The following is a 17077-nucleotide window of genomic DNA, read 5'->3' on the forward strand; positions in this document are numbered from 1 at the left end:
TAAATGTAAATTGTAATGTGTTGGTCAACAATTACTCTTCTTTTGAGGTATTTAATACCTATAAGACGAAAGCTCTGATGATGGCATTTTGATATGCTGAAAGTATTTAGCTGATTATTAATAAAATTTTTAAACACTATCAGTTTTTTTGAAAACATACACCTGTTGCCGATTTGATTTATATAGAAGTGTGTACAAGTCATACAGTATTTTTCTATTTATTAATAAAATGACGTTTGTATCATTTGGAAATGCGTTTATTTCTTACTAATATGAACAGATATCTAATAAGTATCATGTGGAGGTGCTCCCTGAAGTCTATAAACTTTATCATAAAATGCCATGTTAGCTTCAAATGGATTATATTTTACTTCTAATTTATTTGAAATATCCAAATAGAGGAGTTTCTTTATATCACTGGTACTTTTCTGCCATTTCACATTTTGCAGCAGTTCATCTTTTTTTGGAGTCGGTTCACTAAAAATAACAAGATATATAGTATAAAAATGTTATAGTCAAAGCCCGAATTTCAGGCACTCCTAGGTTTAACTAGGCAATCCTCAGGTCTGACTGACGGTCTTAGTCAAAGCCCGAAATAAATTACAGTTTCGGCCTTTGACTAGTCAAATTTAGGAGACACTAAGTTGGTCAGGCAAAGGTCGAAATTTAATTTTATGACATCGGCGTTTGACTAGTCAAACCCCGATCAGCTATTAAAATGTCGTAATTTGTTAGATTAGGTTTAATAAAACGTAATTTTTTAATTTTATTGTTTATTATTTTTATATTGTAATTAAAATAAAAAAAATTACACTTACGAAATTTGAAAGAGCATTTCTTATTGCAGTAGCATTTTATAAATCCTTGTCCTCCAAATTTAGAATCTTTTGTACTAATTTCTCTTAACAGCTTAACGTCTAGAACATCTTTGAAATTAGGAAATTTCCGTTTGCATTCCCTTATTTTATTTCTTGAAAAAAGTGTTGAAAAAACCGTCAATTGTTTTATCTTGTATGCTACTCAAAATATTTCGAGTATCTTCTTTGGCTCTATCAAAGCTGGGGATAGGTATTGTTACAGTTTTTCCCATCGAAATTGGAGGACATTTTTTTCACTTAATTGTTTCATAGCATTAGCTTGAGCATAAAGACCTGTAATCGCACTTTCTTTATTTATTTTAATCTTTTCTGTCTGTGCACAACGCATGCTCGAACGCGTGCCAAGGAGATGCTCGAAATATTTTGGGTATCATACATAATAAAACAATAATTGACGGTTTATATAGAGTTGGTACGAAATACAGAACAATAAAGACACTTTTTTCAAGAAATCAAATAAGAGAATGCAAAGCGAATTTTCCTAATTTCGAAGATGTTCCAGACGTTAAGCTGTCTCTAAGACAAATTAGTACAAAAGATTTTAAATTTGGAGGACAAGGATTTATAAAATACCACTGCAATAAGAAGTGCTCTTTAAAATCATGTAAGTGTAAAAGGTCTAACGTATTGTGCAACTCTAAATGCCATAATGCCTCAACATGCGAGAATAAACACTAGTTCTTTTATTTTAATTACGACAACATAAAAATAATAAACATTACAATTAAAAATGACGTTATATGTTCTATTAAACCTAATCTAACAAATTACGACATTTTAATAGCTGATCGGCGTGTGACAAGTCAAACACCAATTTCATAAAATTAAATTTCGACCTTTGCCTGACCAACGTAGTCTCTCCTAGGTTTGACTAGTCAAAGGCCGAAACTATAATTTATTTCGGGCTTTGACTAAGACTGTCAATCAGACCTGAGGATTGCCTAGTCAAACCTAGGAGTGCCTGAAATTCGAGCTTTGACTATAACATATACATATAGCGCTTCTACGTAAATCTATATTATATGTATACATATAGTCCTGTCGCCAGGGGGGGTACAACGGCCTTCTTAATTTAGATGGACTTACCCAAGTTTTTTTTATGTATTTTGACCCGTAGAACACGAATTTTTTGGGTAACAGTTGGTCCGGATGTCGATAAGTTTGTTATAAACAAAGAAGTTGAGGAATTACATAACAGCGATTTCTCGCAAAGCAAAACATTTTTTTGTATTTTTTGGGTCATTCTAACCAAAAAATGTTCTTACAAGTTTTTTCGTAGGATGCATAGTTTTCGAGATAAACGCGGTTGAACTTTCAAAAAATCGAAAAATTGCAATTTTTGAACCCGAATAACGTTTGAATAAAAAATAAAATAGCAATTCTGCTTACCGCCTTTAAAAGTTTAAGTCAAATTATATCTGTTTTGAATATTTGCATTGCTAAAAATTTATTTTTGATTGTTAAAAAAAGCTATAAACACATAGTGTTTCCCGTGTTTTAGCAATACAAATAATTAAAACCGATATAATTTGACTTGAACTTTCAAATGCGGTAAGAAGAATTGCTATTTTATTTTTTAATCAAAAGTTTTTCGGGTTCAAAAATTCCAATTTTTCGATTTTTTGAAAGTTCAACCGCGTTTCTCTCGAAACCTATGCATCTTACGAAAAAATTTGTAAGAACATTTTTTGGTTAGAATGGCCCAAAAAATACAAAAAAATGTTTTGTTTTGCGAGAAATCGCTGTTATGTGATTCCTCAACTTCTTGGTTTATAACAATCTTATCGACATCCGGATCAACTGTTACCCAAAAAATTCGTGTTCTACAGGTCAAAATACATAAAAAAACTTGGGTAAGTCCATCTGAATACAGGAGGCCGTTGTACCCCCCCCTGGCGACAGGACTAATATATACATATTAAATATCGCTAATATGTATAGGCCAGGAACCGAAGCTTTTCACCTCGCAATTTTTACAGAATGGATCGATTTGCTTGGAAATTTGAAATAAGTAGTGGATAGTTTAAGGATCAAAATATATATGGTGCCTAGATGCACTTTTATCATGGGATGGTTGCCACCCCATATCGGGGGTGGAAATTTTTTATTATATTTTGACCACAAAAGTTAATAAAAACATTCATTCTAAGCAAAAAACGTTCTATACATTTTTTTGATAAAATATATCGTTTTATAGACAGATAAAGAAATCGTTGAAATGGCAACAAAGGTGGACCAAACAGATTCAGAAGCTGACACAGACTTGGAATTTGACTTTGACTTTTGACTTGGCTATGTTGATGAACCTATTGTAAGTGACAAAGATTTGCGTAAATAATTTAGAGAAGCTACATCGCATTTGCAATAATTCATCAAGTGGTATTCTCAACAAGAAGCCAATAAAGTAGATTGCATGATCTTATGCCGATTACGAAATTCAGCCGTCGCAAAATGTGAAGCAACAGTAAAACAAACCAAACAAATGAAATTTCAGAGTTGTACTATGAATTTTCTCTTTTTTTAAATGTTTTTTTAACCGTCTTTTCGATTATTCGTCATACCCTTGGTCCGGTGCCCTGACGGATAATCGAGGTTCTACTGTACTCATTTACGATTCACTCAATTTTTAACGTAGAAAAATTTTTTTCAATCTACGTTCTTGGGAATCAAATAACCTACAATTTTATATTGAAACATTTTTTCGTATCTCTGATGCTAATCTTTCTATTCTGAAGAAAATGGCATTTTTTACCAAACGACAAAAATTCGTTATTCGCTTTTAACTCCAGTTTTTTAAAAACTAATGAATCTAACCCAGTCAAACTTCTAGAATATTTAAATAATACATAAATAAATAAGAATGAAGAAGACCAATGACTAAAGACAGCGCTAACTTACATTATTATGCTTCCAATTGGATTTCTCCTTTTTTTTTTTCATCAAAAAAATATATTGAATTTTTAATCGTAACTTTTTTATTTTTTATCTTAGAAAGTTTGGTAAAAAAGAATTTTGTAGGTTTTTACAAGATCTATAAGCCTATTAATATTAAATCTTTTGAAAATCCTCAGTCGCAAAAAGAGATGAAAGGGTTGGTAAAGGTGGTTTTTGCAAGTTATTACAAGTTTTAATTGTCAATAGCTCACTCAATTTTTGCCGTAGAAAAAATTTTTGCAAACAGGGTTCTTGGGAATTAAATAGGCTACAATTTCATATTTAAACATTTTTTCGTATCTCTGATGCTAATCTTGCTATTCTGAAGAAAATGACATTTTTTTCCAAACTACAAAAATTCTTTATTCGCTTTTAACTCATTTTTTTTTAAAACTAATCATTCTAAGCCAAACTTCTAGAAATTATTATTAGTAGATACATAAATAAAAAAGACCAAATAAGGTCAATGACTAATTTTAATTAGGCTAGTGATTACGGGGTTGCTTCCGATCACTTGTTGAACATGCTGAAAAAAATAGGAACTGACATTCTTTTTATTATAAGTCATTTAATTTTTGAGCTAGAGACTTTCTTTTTATTTCTGAAGATATATACTTTTAAATATTTTAAATTATTTTGAACATGTGTCCCCAAAAATTGCATAATTTTCCCGTCTTTTGACTTTGAATAAAAACACCGCTAACAGTATTTAGCATTTGACGAAGAAGACCCAAAATATAATAAAGTATAGCTCGATTACTATTGGTCTTAAAGAAAACAAGAAAAAACGGTTTTGTTTATTTTTTAAAAGGTACATTTTTGTTAAGTAAAGTTGTGATAAAACGAAAACTTTTGGAGTTATTAGCAGAAAACTTATTAAAAACATCGATATAAAACTAACACTTTCGATAGCGAATAAATAGAAAACTATAAATTTAATCAAAAAATGTGTCAAACGTTTTATTGCTTAGAATGAACGTTTTTACCAACTTTTGCGATTAAAATATAATAAAACCACCCCGAGATGGGGTGGCAACTACCCATGGTAAAAGCGCCTTTCGGCATGATATAGATTTTAATCCTTGGAATATCCACTACTTATTCTCAAATTTTCAAGCAAATCGATCCATTCTGTAAAAATTGCGAGGTTTTCTCCTATTTTAAGCTTCATTACTTGGACTAATAGTTTAGAAGATATAATCATTTAAACAATTAAATTGTTGTGGTAGGGGAGCAACGTATGCTAAATGTGCAGTCACTCGAGCGCTTTGGGGACCTATTGGGTTGTGAAGAGTAAGTCCTAAAACCAAAAAAAGTTAAGTAAAGTTTTTCATTTTAGTGGGGACTTTCCATTTTTAATTTAATATTCCATTTCCAACAATTGTTTTTTTAGATCATAGCGCCATCTATCCATAATTCGAATAAATGTCTCGAATAAAAGTTACTTATTTTTACGTAAGCAATCCATATCTGCAATAAAAAATGGAGGTTCCCATTTAGGATTTTAAAGTAACCCCCACACCACCTCCGTGGAGGTCGTGTTTGGTGCCATTCGATAGATTTTTCAAAAATATTGAATAAGTGTATTTCCCAGTTTTTTCTATCTGATGTTCGTTTCGCGATATATCGCAGGATTCGTATTTAAAATATTAAATTTACCCCCACCCCTCTCCGTGGGATGTCGTGTTTGGTGTCATTCGATAAATTTTTGAAAAATATTGATTATGTATTTTTTAGTTTTTCGACCTGTCATTCATTTCGCGAAATGTTCGCTTTTTTCTTGTGAAACTTTGGGACTCACCCATTTCCTTGCGCCCCTCTCAAATCGTCAGAGTTTTGAAACATACACTGTTTTGCATATACTTAACTTACCTTATCTTAATCTGACGATTTCGAGTTTTTCTAAGGATAGATTTTTTTTTCGGCCCCCCCTTAACGAACTCTCCTGCATTAACAGCCATTATATGGTAGAGGTACATTTTCAGGGTACAAGGTTCCTCCCCATGTAATAATCTGACGCGCTCGAGTAACTGCAAAAATCCCCGCTTGGACTCCCCTACCATTAATAATAAATTATCTAACGAGTTTTCAACCTGGTACCCTCAAGCAAGCAACTCTAAGTAGTACATAGTCAACCCCCTATCTCCTAGAGTAATATGCCATATGTCTAATGTCAAATAATATTCTTACCCATATTTAGCAAAATTTGTCCACATAGTTATTAATCGAGATCGGACTAGCTCGTCTGACTTTGAACCTGGATCATTAGGACTGTTGAAGAAAAATCCAAGATCTTCGCCATGACCGACACCTATATGAAGCGATAAATAATTTTAAGAGATTTATAATTACATCACTTATGCCTGGTTGCACCAACAGATCTTAATCTTAAGACGCGCTTTAAGCTCAGCCATCATAGCCACCTTTACTTAACAGGCCATGAAGTTGAAACTTGGCAACATCTATTGGTAGACCGGGTTAGTCTGTCAGTTCTCATTTGTTTGTATACAATATTCAGCATATTTAGAGATAAACTGAAAAATTTTACAATACTTCGTGCTACGAATTATAAAGAGCTTTAAAAGGTATGTTATTAAGATGATTCTAGTTCAAACAGCTTGTTTTTTGCAGTAAAGGAGAGACAGCTGGAGCAGATTACTATGATTATTTGCAAAGGGATGGTTTGTGCTTAGCAACGGATTCAGTAAAATTTATTTATTATCACCTTTGTTCAACATTTGAATTTATTCTTAACAATCCCAATCTCAAAAAATTATTTTTGCAAAACAATTATTGTCACCTGATGTTATTATGATCTTTTGTAATGAAAAGTTTACAACAGCATAAAGGATTTCACTTAAATTTTGAATTTTAGTGTGAATGTGGGGAAAATACCTTCAAAGTTTATTCTGCTGTTATAAAAATTATGTGTAATATTGTTTTAGATAATTATACAAAAATAGCAGCCATCAAAATAATGAATCTTCAAAAAAGTGTAAAAAGAAAAATAACGATAAGGGCGATAACAAAAACGAAAGTTATCTACTCTTAACCCCAACAATGCACATCAAACATTGTGAGCAATTGTCTTTATAGTTAGTTCTAGCGATATTTTGTATATAATTTAAAATAAGATATTATTTATTTAAAATAAAGTATTTTACACATATTCTTGTCATTGTTTGTTTTTTTGTATAATAAACGTTACTTACAAGGAATTACTTTTAATTTGATTTTGTAATAGCTTTTAATTAATAGATATGTTTTCCTGTTCGACACAAAAAAATACTATAAATTTTACTTGAATTTGTACTTTAAAATCGTGGTTTCGAAAGCGGTAGTCTGAAAGTCAGACTACCGACGTGATCAATTGCAACGTTGCCTTTTTCTCTTCATGGCTTGTAAAGTAAAGGTGGCTGTGTCTCAGCCTACGAAACAGACCTGTTCACCATTGAGTCTTAGATCACTTTTCAGCTTGTCACAATGGATTGCCACGCGGATTTCATTTTAAAGAATCGAAAATTATGATCGAAAGTAAGTTACACTTAAAGCGGCCCTACCTATAAGCTGAGCTGGGCTAAGCTGGAGCTTAAGATTTGTTAGTGCAACCAGGCATAAATAAATTACCTGTAAAAGCAGTTGCACCATCCCCAAGTAGTCCTTTATGTGAGAATACATAAAAGTATACTGGCGAATATTTTGCCATATCGAGGACGGTTCGTCGTGTAGGTCTGTTAAATTGATCATCACTGACAAACTAAAACAATAATTAGTCAATTTTCATATTACTCAATATTACTTCATATAAAAAACAAACTTTTTAAGTTTCAATAGGGAACTTGGATAAAATTTTAAATTCGAAAAAAATGCTATAAATCACAACAGAACCTGGATCCCGCGTATGAAAAAAAAGTTGATTAATAGCAAGCTGAAAATTTGTTAATAGCTTAAGGGTGTCTAGTCAAATAAACTTTGATATGTGTGAACACTGGAACAGGGGTAGTTTTAATTGTGGAACAGGTTAAAAATTTGGAACGGTCACAGCACGAAAACGGCACATTTATTTTGTCCGACAGAACAGACTTAAACTCTTCGAACAGAGATTAAACTCTCATGCAAAAATCAGACTGCTATTTATCACCAAATGGGCGTTTTAATGAGTGGAACATGTAGAATATGTCAAATGACAGGAATTATGACAGGTAATAAATAGCAGTCTGATTTTTTCATGAGAGTTTAATCTCTGTTCGGAGAGTTTAAGTCTGTTCTGTCGGACAAAATAAATGTGCCGTTTTCGTGCTGTGACGGTTCCAAATTTTTAACCTGTTCCACAATTAAAACTACCCCTGTTTCAGTGTTCCCATATATCAAAGTTTATTCGACTAGACACCCTTAAGCTATTAACAAATTTTCAGCTTGCTATTAATCAACTTTTTTTTCATACGCGGGATCCAGACCTAATAATTTAAAATACATATCAAAGAAAAAAGACCGTTTCGTTTGGCCCCTAAAAACGATTAAAATAGAGAGAAAATTCAAATTATAGCAACCAGCCCAAAAGGTGCCCTCATTAGCCGTGACGTCATATTATTATAAAATTTGAGATCTGCGCCATTAATTCATTATGTTTGATATTCGTTTACTTGCTGCAATCATTTTATGATGCACCTCAGTTTTATAAATCATTAGATAGTTGCTGTAAATGATATATTGCATAATATTTGAGTGATTTTGAGACAATTTTTTTAAAATTTATGAAGAGGGTATTTCTAAAGGGCAGTAGGTAGTATGATAACTTACCCATTAAGTTTGAGCATAAATCTTTATTATTATGATTAGTTTTTTTAAATTTTTATAGTAATAACAGATCCAGAAAAATATTGTATAGGTATGAAATATATCTATGTATTGTAGAACATTTCTATATTCTACGTAATATGTTATATTGAATATTAATACCTATTGTACAGGTATTAATATTCAATCTGTAATTCACACCTTCCAAAATATACTAAAGGTTATAGTTTCTTTTTGTTCAAAATACACTTGATTTATTAGAAAACTCTTAAGCAGACAACAGATATTAAACTTACATTAAAAAAATGATCTCACATACATGAAGATTTTTAGAATGAACTGAAAATGCCCTTTCAGTATGCCTTTAAACGCAGTTTCTTATCAACTGGCAATCTAATAAAAAAATTTATTGGGGCTTTTAATGGTTCTATTTTGACACAATAGTACTACAACACTTATAGTATCTAGTTTTATTTTCCTTAGTAAACACAGACACAATTCAAAACTATCCCTTCAAACTCTATTAAATTCCTAATAGTCCATTGGGTGAGACCGCTCCCGTCTGGAAAAAATTTTGATTCGGTTTCTTTGTGGATTCCTATTCAAAAATATCCCCTTTAAACAAATCTGAAGGGTTCCGGGCGAAATTTTTGGGCAGAAATCGTTTAAACAATTTTTTTAAACAAATACAAAAGATCACGATTTTTTGATCTGGAACATATGCTTTTAGGTTTTTGGGTCATTCTAAACAAGAAAGGTATCTTGTAATTTTTCTTAAAAATTGATAGTTTTCGAGTTATAGGCGATTTAATATCTGAAAAATGCGAAAATACGCATTTTCGAGGCTTAAAAACTCATATTTAAATTAGTATTTTTGAGGTTGCCAGATATTTTATTTGAAGATTAAACATTCAGCTTAGAGATTTTGAAAAGTAATCGCATCTATCCTTAATTTATACCATTGTTTTTTAATTTTTACATATGCCTCTATCCGATTTTTTTGCCGGTGCGACGCTCTCTGTTTCAAAAATCTTCTATTTACCTCCGAAAAATATTTTCTCTAGATTCTTTGGGTAATTCTAAATAAAATAAGTTTTTTGACATTTTTCTCAATAGTTTTAAGGTTATAAGCGATTTAAAATCCGAAAAATGCCAAAAAAAAACGCGTTTTTTTATTTTAAATCGCTGATAACTTTAAAACTATTAACTTTTGAGAAAAATGCCAAGACACTCATTTTATTTAGAATGTCCCAAAAAATCTAGAAAATATATTTTTCGGAGGAAAATTGGAGATTTTTGAAATAGAGCGCGCCGCACCTGCAAAAAAATCGGATGGACATTTAAAAATTAAAAAACAACGATTTAAATTAAGGTTAGACGCAATTACTCTTCAGAATCTTGAAGCTGAATGTTAAACTTCAATTTAGTTATCCGGCAACCTCAAAGATACTAATCTAAATATGAGTTTTTAGGCCTAGAAAATAAGTATTTTCGCATTTTTCAGATTTTAAATCGCCTATAACTCGAAAACTATCAATTTTTAAGAAAAGTAACAGATACCTTTCTTGTTTAAAATGACCCAAAACCCTAAAAATATATGTTCCAGAGCAAGAAAACGTAATCTTTTGTATTTGTTTAAAAAAATTGTTTAAACAATTTCTGCCCAAAAATTCCGCCCGGCACCCTTCAGATTTGTTTAAAGGGGACATTTTTGAATAGGAATCCACAAAGAATCCTAATTAGAAATTTTTCCAGACGGGAGCGGTCTCACCACATGGACTATAAGTAAACAGAATGATATATAATTTTACATTAGGCATGTAAACTGTCATTACAAAATATAATAAAATGAAGTCACAAGTGTTCGCGCGCTTTTTCGATCGTTTGAAATTATTTAAACAAACAGAAGATTTTAAATTTTAAGGCGTGACATTTTAAAAATTTGTAAATCATATTTTCAAACGAAACCTGTTGTTCGATTTAAGTGAGTTTTTCAATGTGTTATAGTTTATAGTATTATTCTTTAACAATATCAGTGTAATAATATTGTTGCTAAACAGGTAAATTTTCGCAACACCCTGTAGAATATTCTAGCATTTATAAAATGCTGAAATTAAAACCCAACTATTAGGTACTTTAACAACTAGCGATGTTCTTCAATAGTACAGGATGTTTCTAAATAAGTACGATAAACTTTAAGGGGTAATTCTGCATGAAAAAATAATGACCGTTTGATTTATAAACGCAAATGCTTCCTTTCCGAGATACGGGATGTTGAATTTTTTCTTACAAACTGACGATTTATTTATTGCTCTTAAACCGGTGGAGATATGCAAATGAAATTTGGTAGGTTTTAAGAAGTAGTTATTGCGCATTTTGTGACATACAATTAAACATTTTATATTTACCATTGGCGTGCATACGGGTAATATGACTGGTGATATGACCCGTATGCGTGCCAATGGAGAATGTAAAATTCTTAATTGCATGAAAAATAATGCTCAATAACTACCTCTTAAAACCTACCAAATTTTATTTGCATATCTCAACCGGTTTTAGAGCAATAAATAAAAATTGGAAAAAAAGAACAAATAATAGAAATTAAAGAATTCATAAAGGAACTGATCGCCGAAAATGGAGAGGAAATGATGAAAGAAACAAGAGATCTAATCAGAGAAGTGAAAGAAATGAATCAGATGTATAAGGATGAAATAAAAAGACTAATAGAAGAAAATTTGCAGATGAAAAACGAAATAAAGGAAATACGAGCTAAAATGAACTACATAGAGGAAGTAGAAAATAGAATAGAAACGAATGATAGGGAAAACAGGAAAAACAATATAATCATAAACGGATTGGATATACCAAATATTAACGAAAAAGAAATAGAAGACCATGTCAAAAACTTCGTCGATAAGGAATTAAAAGTTGCAATAAATAATGCAAAAGTAAGAAAAATCAAGAACACAACATACTTGGTCAAAGTAGATAACTTCCCAAAAAAATTGGAAATAATGAAAAATAAAACACTACTAATGAGAGGAGAACACAAACAGGTTTATATAAATAATGATCTGACTGTAAAAGAAAGAGCAATCCAAAATAAACTCAAAATAATTGCAGAAAAAAAGAGAGAAGAAAACAAGAAAGTAAAAATAGGATATCAAAAATTAATAATCAATGGAGAAAAATGGATATGGAGTACAAAAAATAATGAATTGATACAAGAACAAAGAAGCAATAACACGCAAACAAAAAACTGGCTACAATAACCACATGGAAAAGAGATGGCAAGACATCAACGGAAACGACGAGGCAAAGAACAGGAAATGAAAATGGTAATAGTAATAAACAAACAATTTGGAGACTAGCAACGTGGAATGTGAGAGGACTAAATGGAAAAGAGGCAGAATTAAGCTATGAGTTTGATAGAAACAGAATAGAAATACTAGGAATAACAGAAACCAAAAAGAAAGGCAATGGAGAAATGTATTTGGAAGGTCGACATATTCTCATATACAGCGGTGTGCCAAACGAAAAAAGAGCAGCAGCGGGAGTGGGATGTGTAATACATAAAGACAGAATAAAGCACATACAAACATGGGAAAGTTGGACAGAAAGAATACTTACAGTAGAGATGAAGGATGAAGGGGAAGAAAACCTAACCATAATCACGGTGTATGGCCCAGATGAAAATGAGAAAAAGGAAATAAAGGACAAATTCTGGGAAGACCTCAACATAGCCGTAGAAAACAGTAAAGGAAATATATTTATTATTGGAGATTTTAATGGTAGAGTAGGAACCAAAGATATGTCGACATCTGATGTAATTGGAAAATATGGTGAGGAGGTGAGAAATAACAATGGAAGAAGATTAATAGAATTTTGTGAATTAAATAGCCTAATAGTCACAAACACACATTATGAGCATAAAAATATTCATAAATTTACAAGACAAGGACCAAGAGAAACGGAAAAATCAATAATCGACTACATACTGATAGAACGCAATAATAGAAGGGCACTCCAAGACATAAGAGTTAGAAGAGGACCGGAAATAAGCAGTGACCACTACTTATTAGAAGCTAAAATAAAACATAGGATAGAACCCCAAACTAGAGCAGCAGAAAATAGAAAAAAGATTGAGTTCGAAACAATTAAAAACTATAAGCTTAGAGACAAACAAATAGCTCAAAAATACGAAGAACTGACAAACTTAAAAATAACAAACTTGATGAGATCAATACAGGTAAGCAATTTGGAACAAAAATGGCAACTACTCAAAGATATATTAATTGAAACGGCAAAAGAAGAGTGTGGGGTGTACAGGAAAAACAACAAAACTAAACAAATGAGCTGGTGGAATGATGAAATCAAAAACCATGTAAAAATGAAGAAGAAAATGTGGGAAAAGTACTTAGGGAACAAAACCGAGGAAAATTACGATAGATACAAAGAAGAAAGAAAGAAAGTAAGAGACATGATAAAAATAGAAAAAGAAAAGACCTGGATACAATTCGGACAACAGATGGAATACAACAGTAAAGAAAATCAGAAACTTTTCTATCGAACAATGAAAAATATAAGAATAGACAAACCAACAAGAGATACAAGAATAAAAAACACAGATGGAACAATAATAACAGACGATCAAGAAATAATGGAACGATGGAAGCAACACTTTCAAGAACTACTAACTAGTAATGAAGTAAACAGAGAAGAGAACAACGAAGAAAATGAAGAAAGAACAGAACAGGAAGAAAACACAGATGAAATAACAAACGAAGAAATAGAAACAGCAATAAAGAAACTTAAAAATGGGAAATCTCCTGGACATGATAGAATAACACCAGAAATGCTGAAGTATATGGGACTGGAAGGTAGGAAATTGCTCAGAGAAATATGCAATGAGGCATGGAAGAAAGAAGAAATACCGTCGGACTGGGAGATGGGAGTAATACTGCCCATACATAAGAAAGGAGATATCAAAGAATGTAACAATTATAGAGGAATTACACTATTATGTACGGCACTGAAAGTATATGAAACAGTATTAGAACAAAAGCTGAAGAATATAATAGAAACGACACTAGAAGAAGCCCAGAGTGGTTTCCGGAAAGGACGAGGGGTGCAAGATCACATATTCACAGTGAAGCAAATAACAGAAAAAACACTACTGACTAAAACCAAAGCGTACATGGCCTTCATCGACCTAGAAAAAGCATTCGACAGAGCGAAAAGAGAAACAATATGGAACAGTCTAATTAGAAGAGGAGTTACACGAATTACATAATGCATAAAAATATGAAATCGCAACAATTTAAAACATCTGAAGGCTTAAGACAAGGAGGAGTCATGAGCCCTACAGTCTTTAACATCTTCATGGACGAAATAATCAAAGAATGTATACCACAATTAAAAAAGCTACATGTAGGTTACCGAAACCTAGAAAGAATAGGAATATCAGAATGTGCATTTGCTGATGATGTAATTGTCATGGCAGATAAAGAGGAAGATCTAAGAAATAATCTACAAACATGGAATGAGGTATTAAATAGGCATGGGATGAAAATAAACACACGCAAAACAAAGATTATGGTAGTAGCACAAGAACAACCCGTATTAAACATACAAATCAATGGAGAAACAATAGAACAGGTAAACTACTTTCAATACCTGGGAGTAACAGTGGAAAACAACGGAAAACAACACAAAGATATAGAAGAAAGGATTAACAAAACGTCTAAAATATTCCACGCAATTAACAACAAATTTTTAAACAAAAAAGAAATATCCAGAAAAACCAAAATAACTGTCTTCAACACGATATACAGACCAGTACTTACATAAGGGTGCGAGTCTTGGGTATTAACAAGAAGTATGAAGAGTAAGATCCAGGCACTGGAAATGAAATACCTAAGACGAGTAAAAGGAGTATCAAAAAGAGACAGACTAAGAAATATAGATATACGAGCGGAGCTCAAAACTAAACCACTCCTAGAATACATCGAAGAAAAACAGCTGAGTTGGTGGGGCCACATGAAAAGAATGAGAAGAAACATACCAGTAAGGAAAGTATGGGAAGCAAGAATTCAGAAAAAAAGAAACAGAGGAAGACCATCAGAAAACTGGGATACAACCATTGCGAAGATTATCCAAAAGAAAGGGAAAACCGTAGCAGAAGCAAGCAGACTGGCGCAGGATAGAAAACAATGGTCAAAGTTTGTGCACACGTGAATAGACATTAGTCCCGACACTGAAAAGTAAAAGGGACTTAAAAGACTATATATATAAAAATTGGACCTGCAGCCATCTCCAAAAAAAGTTACGTTTTAAAAGAATTAAAAAAGAATGAGGTTATGTACACTAGACCTACGAGTTCATAAAAAATGGACATGTTTTATAAAAGCCTCAGCTACACGTGTGCATTTTTTGAAATTTTTAAATCAAATCTACGTTTTTGGCTGTGGGGGGAGGGCTAAGGGGGGTGGTGAGCTAAAAATCCGCGTAATCCCATTTTTTAATTGCATAGAATGTAAAAAAATGAAAAAATTAAATTCTGGGAGTGAGGGCATTTTGCCTATCTTAAGGGGGGGTACCCTTTCATGGCAATCCAAGCTATTCTTTAAAATTCGGAGCAAAAACTGTGAGTAAATGGACTAAATTTGCATATTCATCCCTGTCCGCCACCCCTTTGTCCTGCACGGAACTGCCCGCCCCTGGAGATTTTGCTTAGTTACGACATGACTTACTTTTTTCTAAATTTTGGTGCACTATCTCAATCACGAGCGTCACAAAAAAATCGATATTTTCACCCCACATAATTTGCATATTCATCCCTATCCGACATCACTATGTCCCCCATGGAGCTATCCGCCCCGTAGATATTTTGCTTAGGTATGTCATGACCTACTTATTCCCAAATTTTGGTGCACTATCTGCATCACGAGCGTCAATAAAACCGCGACTCATACCCCTTATAACTACCCTCGTTCCCTGCTCAACTGTCCGCACGTGTGAGAAAGTCATGTACAATGTACACGACTAATCCAGCATATCCCCGTATAGTTTGTCCATATTACCGATCACGAGCAAAATCCGCTTCAAACACTTGGACTATTTCCTTTAGATTTTGTGGATATAAAATATATATTTTTTATACTCAAACGTGAACTTACTTGTATTAACTGCGTTTCCTGTACAGCTAATGGTTTTATTCCAAAATAGTGATATTTAATGGCAAAAGCAGCAGAATCCCTACGTATTTTATTTTTATTTATGTCCGCAGGAGCCAACAAGGTGTAATCGAAGTCATATCTCGTAAAGTAAAGGTTAATAAGCGCTAAAATGAAAAATCTTTATTTTTTTGTTAGAAAATATGAAATTAATATGTCAATGATATTGACATATTACGCTGAACGCTTTACAGATCATTATCAGAGTGACGCTAGAATAACTAAACAAAAAAATTCAATAACGCACTCAACGTTCATATTGTAATATTTTTTATCGCCAACCGTCACCAAAGTCATTCATTATTGTACTCATGTACTCATTGTACTTTGCCTTCATTTGCGGCAGTAAAGTAACACTTAATTTGTACTGAAAGAAGAATTTTACTTTACCTGCCGCGATTAATCAAATTAACCGAGATTCAATGTAAGTCGTCGATAGCAGTAATCGATTATTTATTTGAGTGAACTTAAAATTTATTTACTTTAATTATTAAAAATATTGTACATAATTTACGTTATTATTAATTAAATTTATGCCAAAAAGTGAAATTCTGTAGTATTTTGCAATTATATTCATATAAAATTAATCAAAACTTTACCGATTTTGTAATTATTCAATATTAATATTTATCTATCTATTAAAAATCGAAAGCGGCATGCAGAAGTCATCTGTCATCACTGTCATATTTAAAAAATTTAAATTGAAAATTGTATTTAGTGTAATAAAAGTGTTAAAACGAATATCAAATTATAGTATATACAGTAGTGCTGCTTTGGAAACGGAAGAAATTACATGTACGCCACCTAAAATAGGCAAGAAATCGTTGGAGGCAATTTCAGAGCTTCTCCCAGCAAAATCCATCGAAAAATACAATAGGCAATATGACATATTTGAAGCATGGCCTGAAAAAAATAGTATTACTAATTATAGTGAAAGTGTTTTACTAGCATATTTCTCTAAATTGTCTAAAGAATATTCTCCATCGACTATGTGGTCCTATTATTCAATGTTAAAGGCAACTTTGACCACAAATAAAGACATAGATATAAGCAAGTTTATGAATGTCTTGTATAATTATTGTACCTATGTAACAAATGTTACAAATGTTTCTGCTAAAATTTAGGAATATATTAATTTATAAGTATGTAAGTAGTAATTTTCTTTACAATTTTTACTCACCTATTTCTTTTTTTATATCTAATATCGGCCGTGTATAGCAAGTGATTGCGTGG

General features: G+C 32.0%; 1 protein-coding gene across 1 annotated transcript in view; it reads right to left on the reverse strand.

The window, feature by feature from the left end:
* Positions 1-235: 235 nt before the first annotated feature.
* Positions 236-17077, reverse strand: part of LOC126889247 (venom carboxylesterase-6-like) — a 77923-nt gene continuing 61081 nt past the window's right edge. The window contains exons 7-10 of the mRNA XM_050657345.1: positions 15788-15951; positions 7440-7569; positions 6003-6123; positions 236-477 (exon numbers count right to left, since the gene is read on the reverse strand). Coding sequence (XP_050513302.1) covers positions 285-477; positions 6003-6123; positions 7440-7569; positions 15788-15951 — 608 coding nt within the window. The 3' untranslated portion in view covers positions 236-284. The remainder of the gene's footprint in view (positions 478-6002; positions 6124-7439; positions 7570-15787; positions 15952-17077) is intronic.

Source organism: Diabrotica virgifera, chromosome 8, assembly GCF_917563875.1.
Source record: "Diabrotica virgifera virgifera chromosome 8, PGI_DIABVI_V3a".
Classification (NCBI taxonomy): Eukaryota; Metazoa; Arthropoda; class Insecta; order Coleoptera; family Chrysomelidae; genus Diabrotica; species Diabrotica virgifera.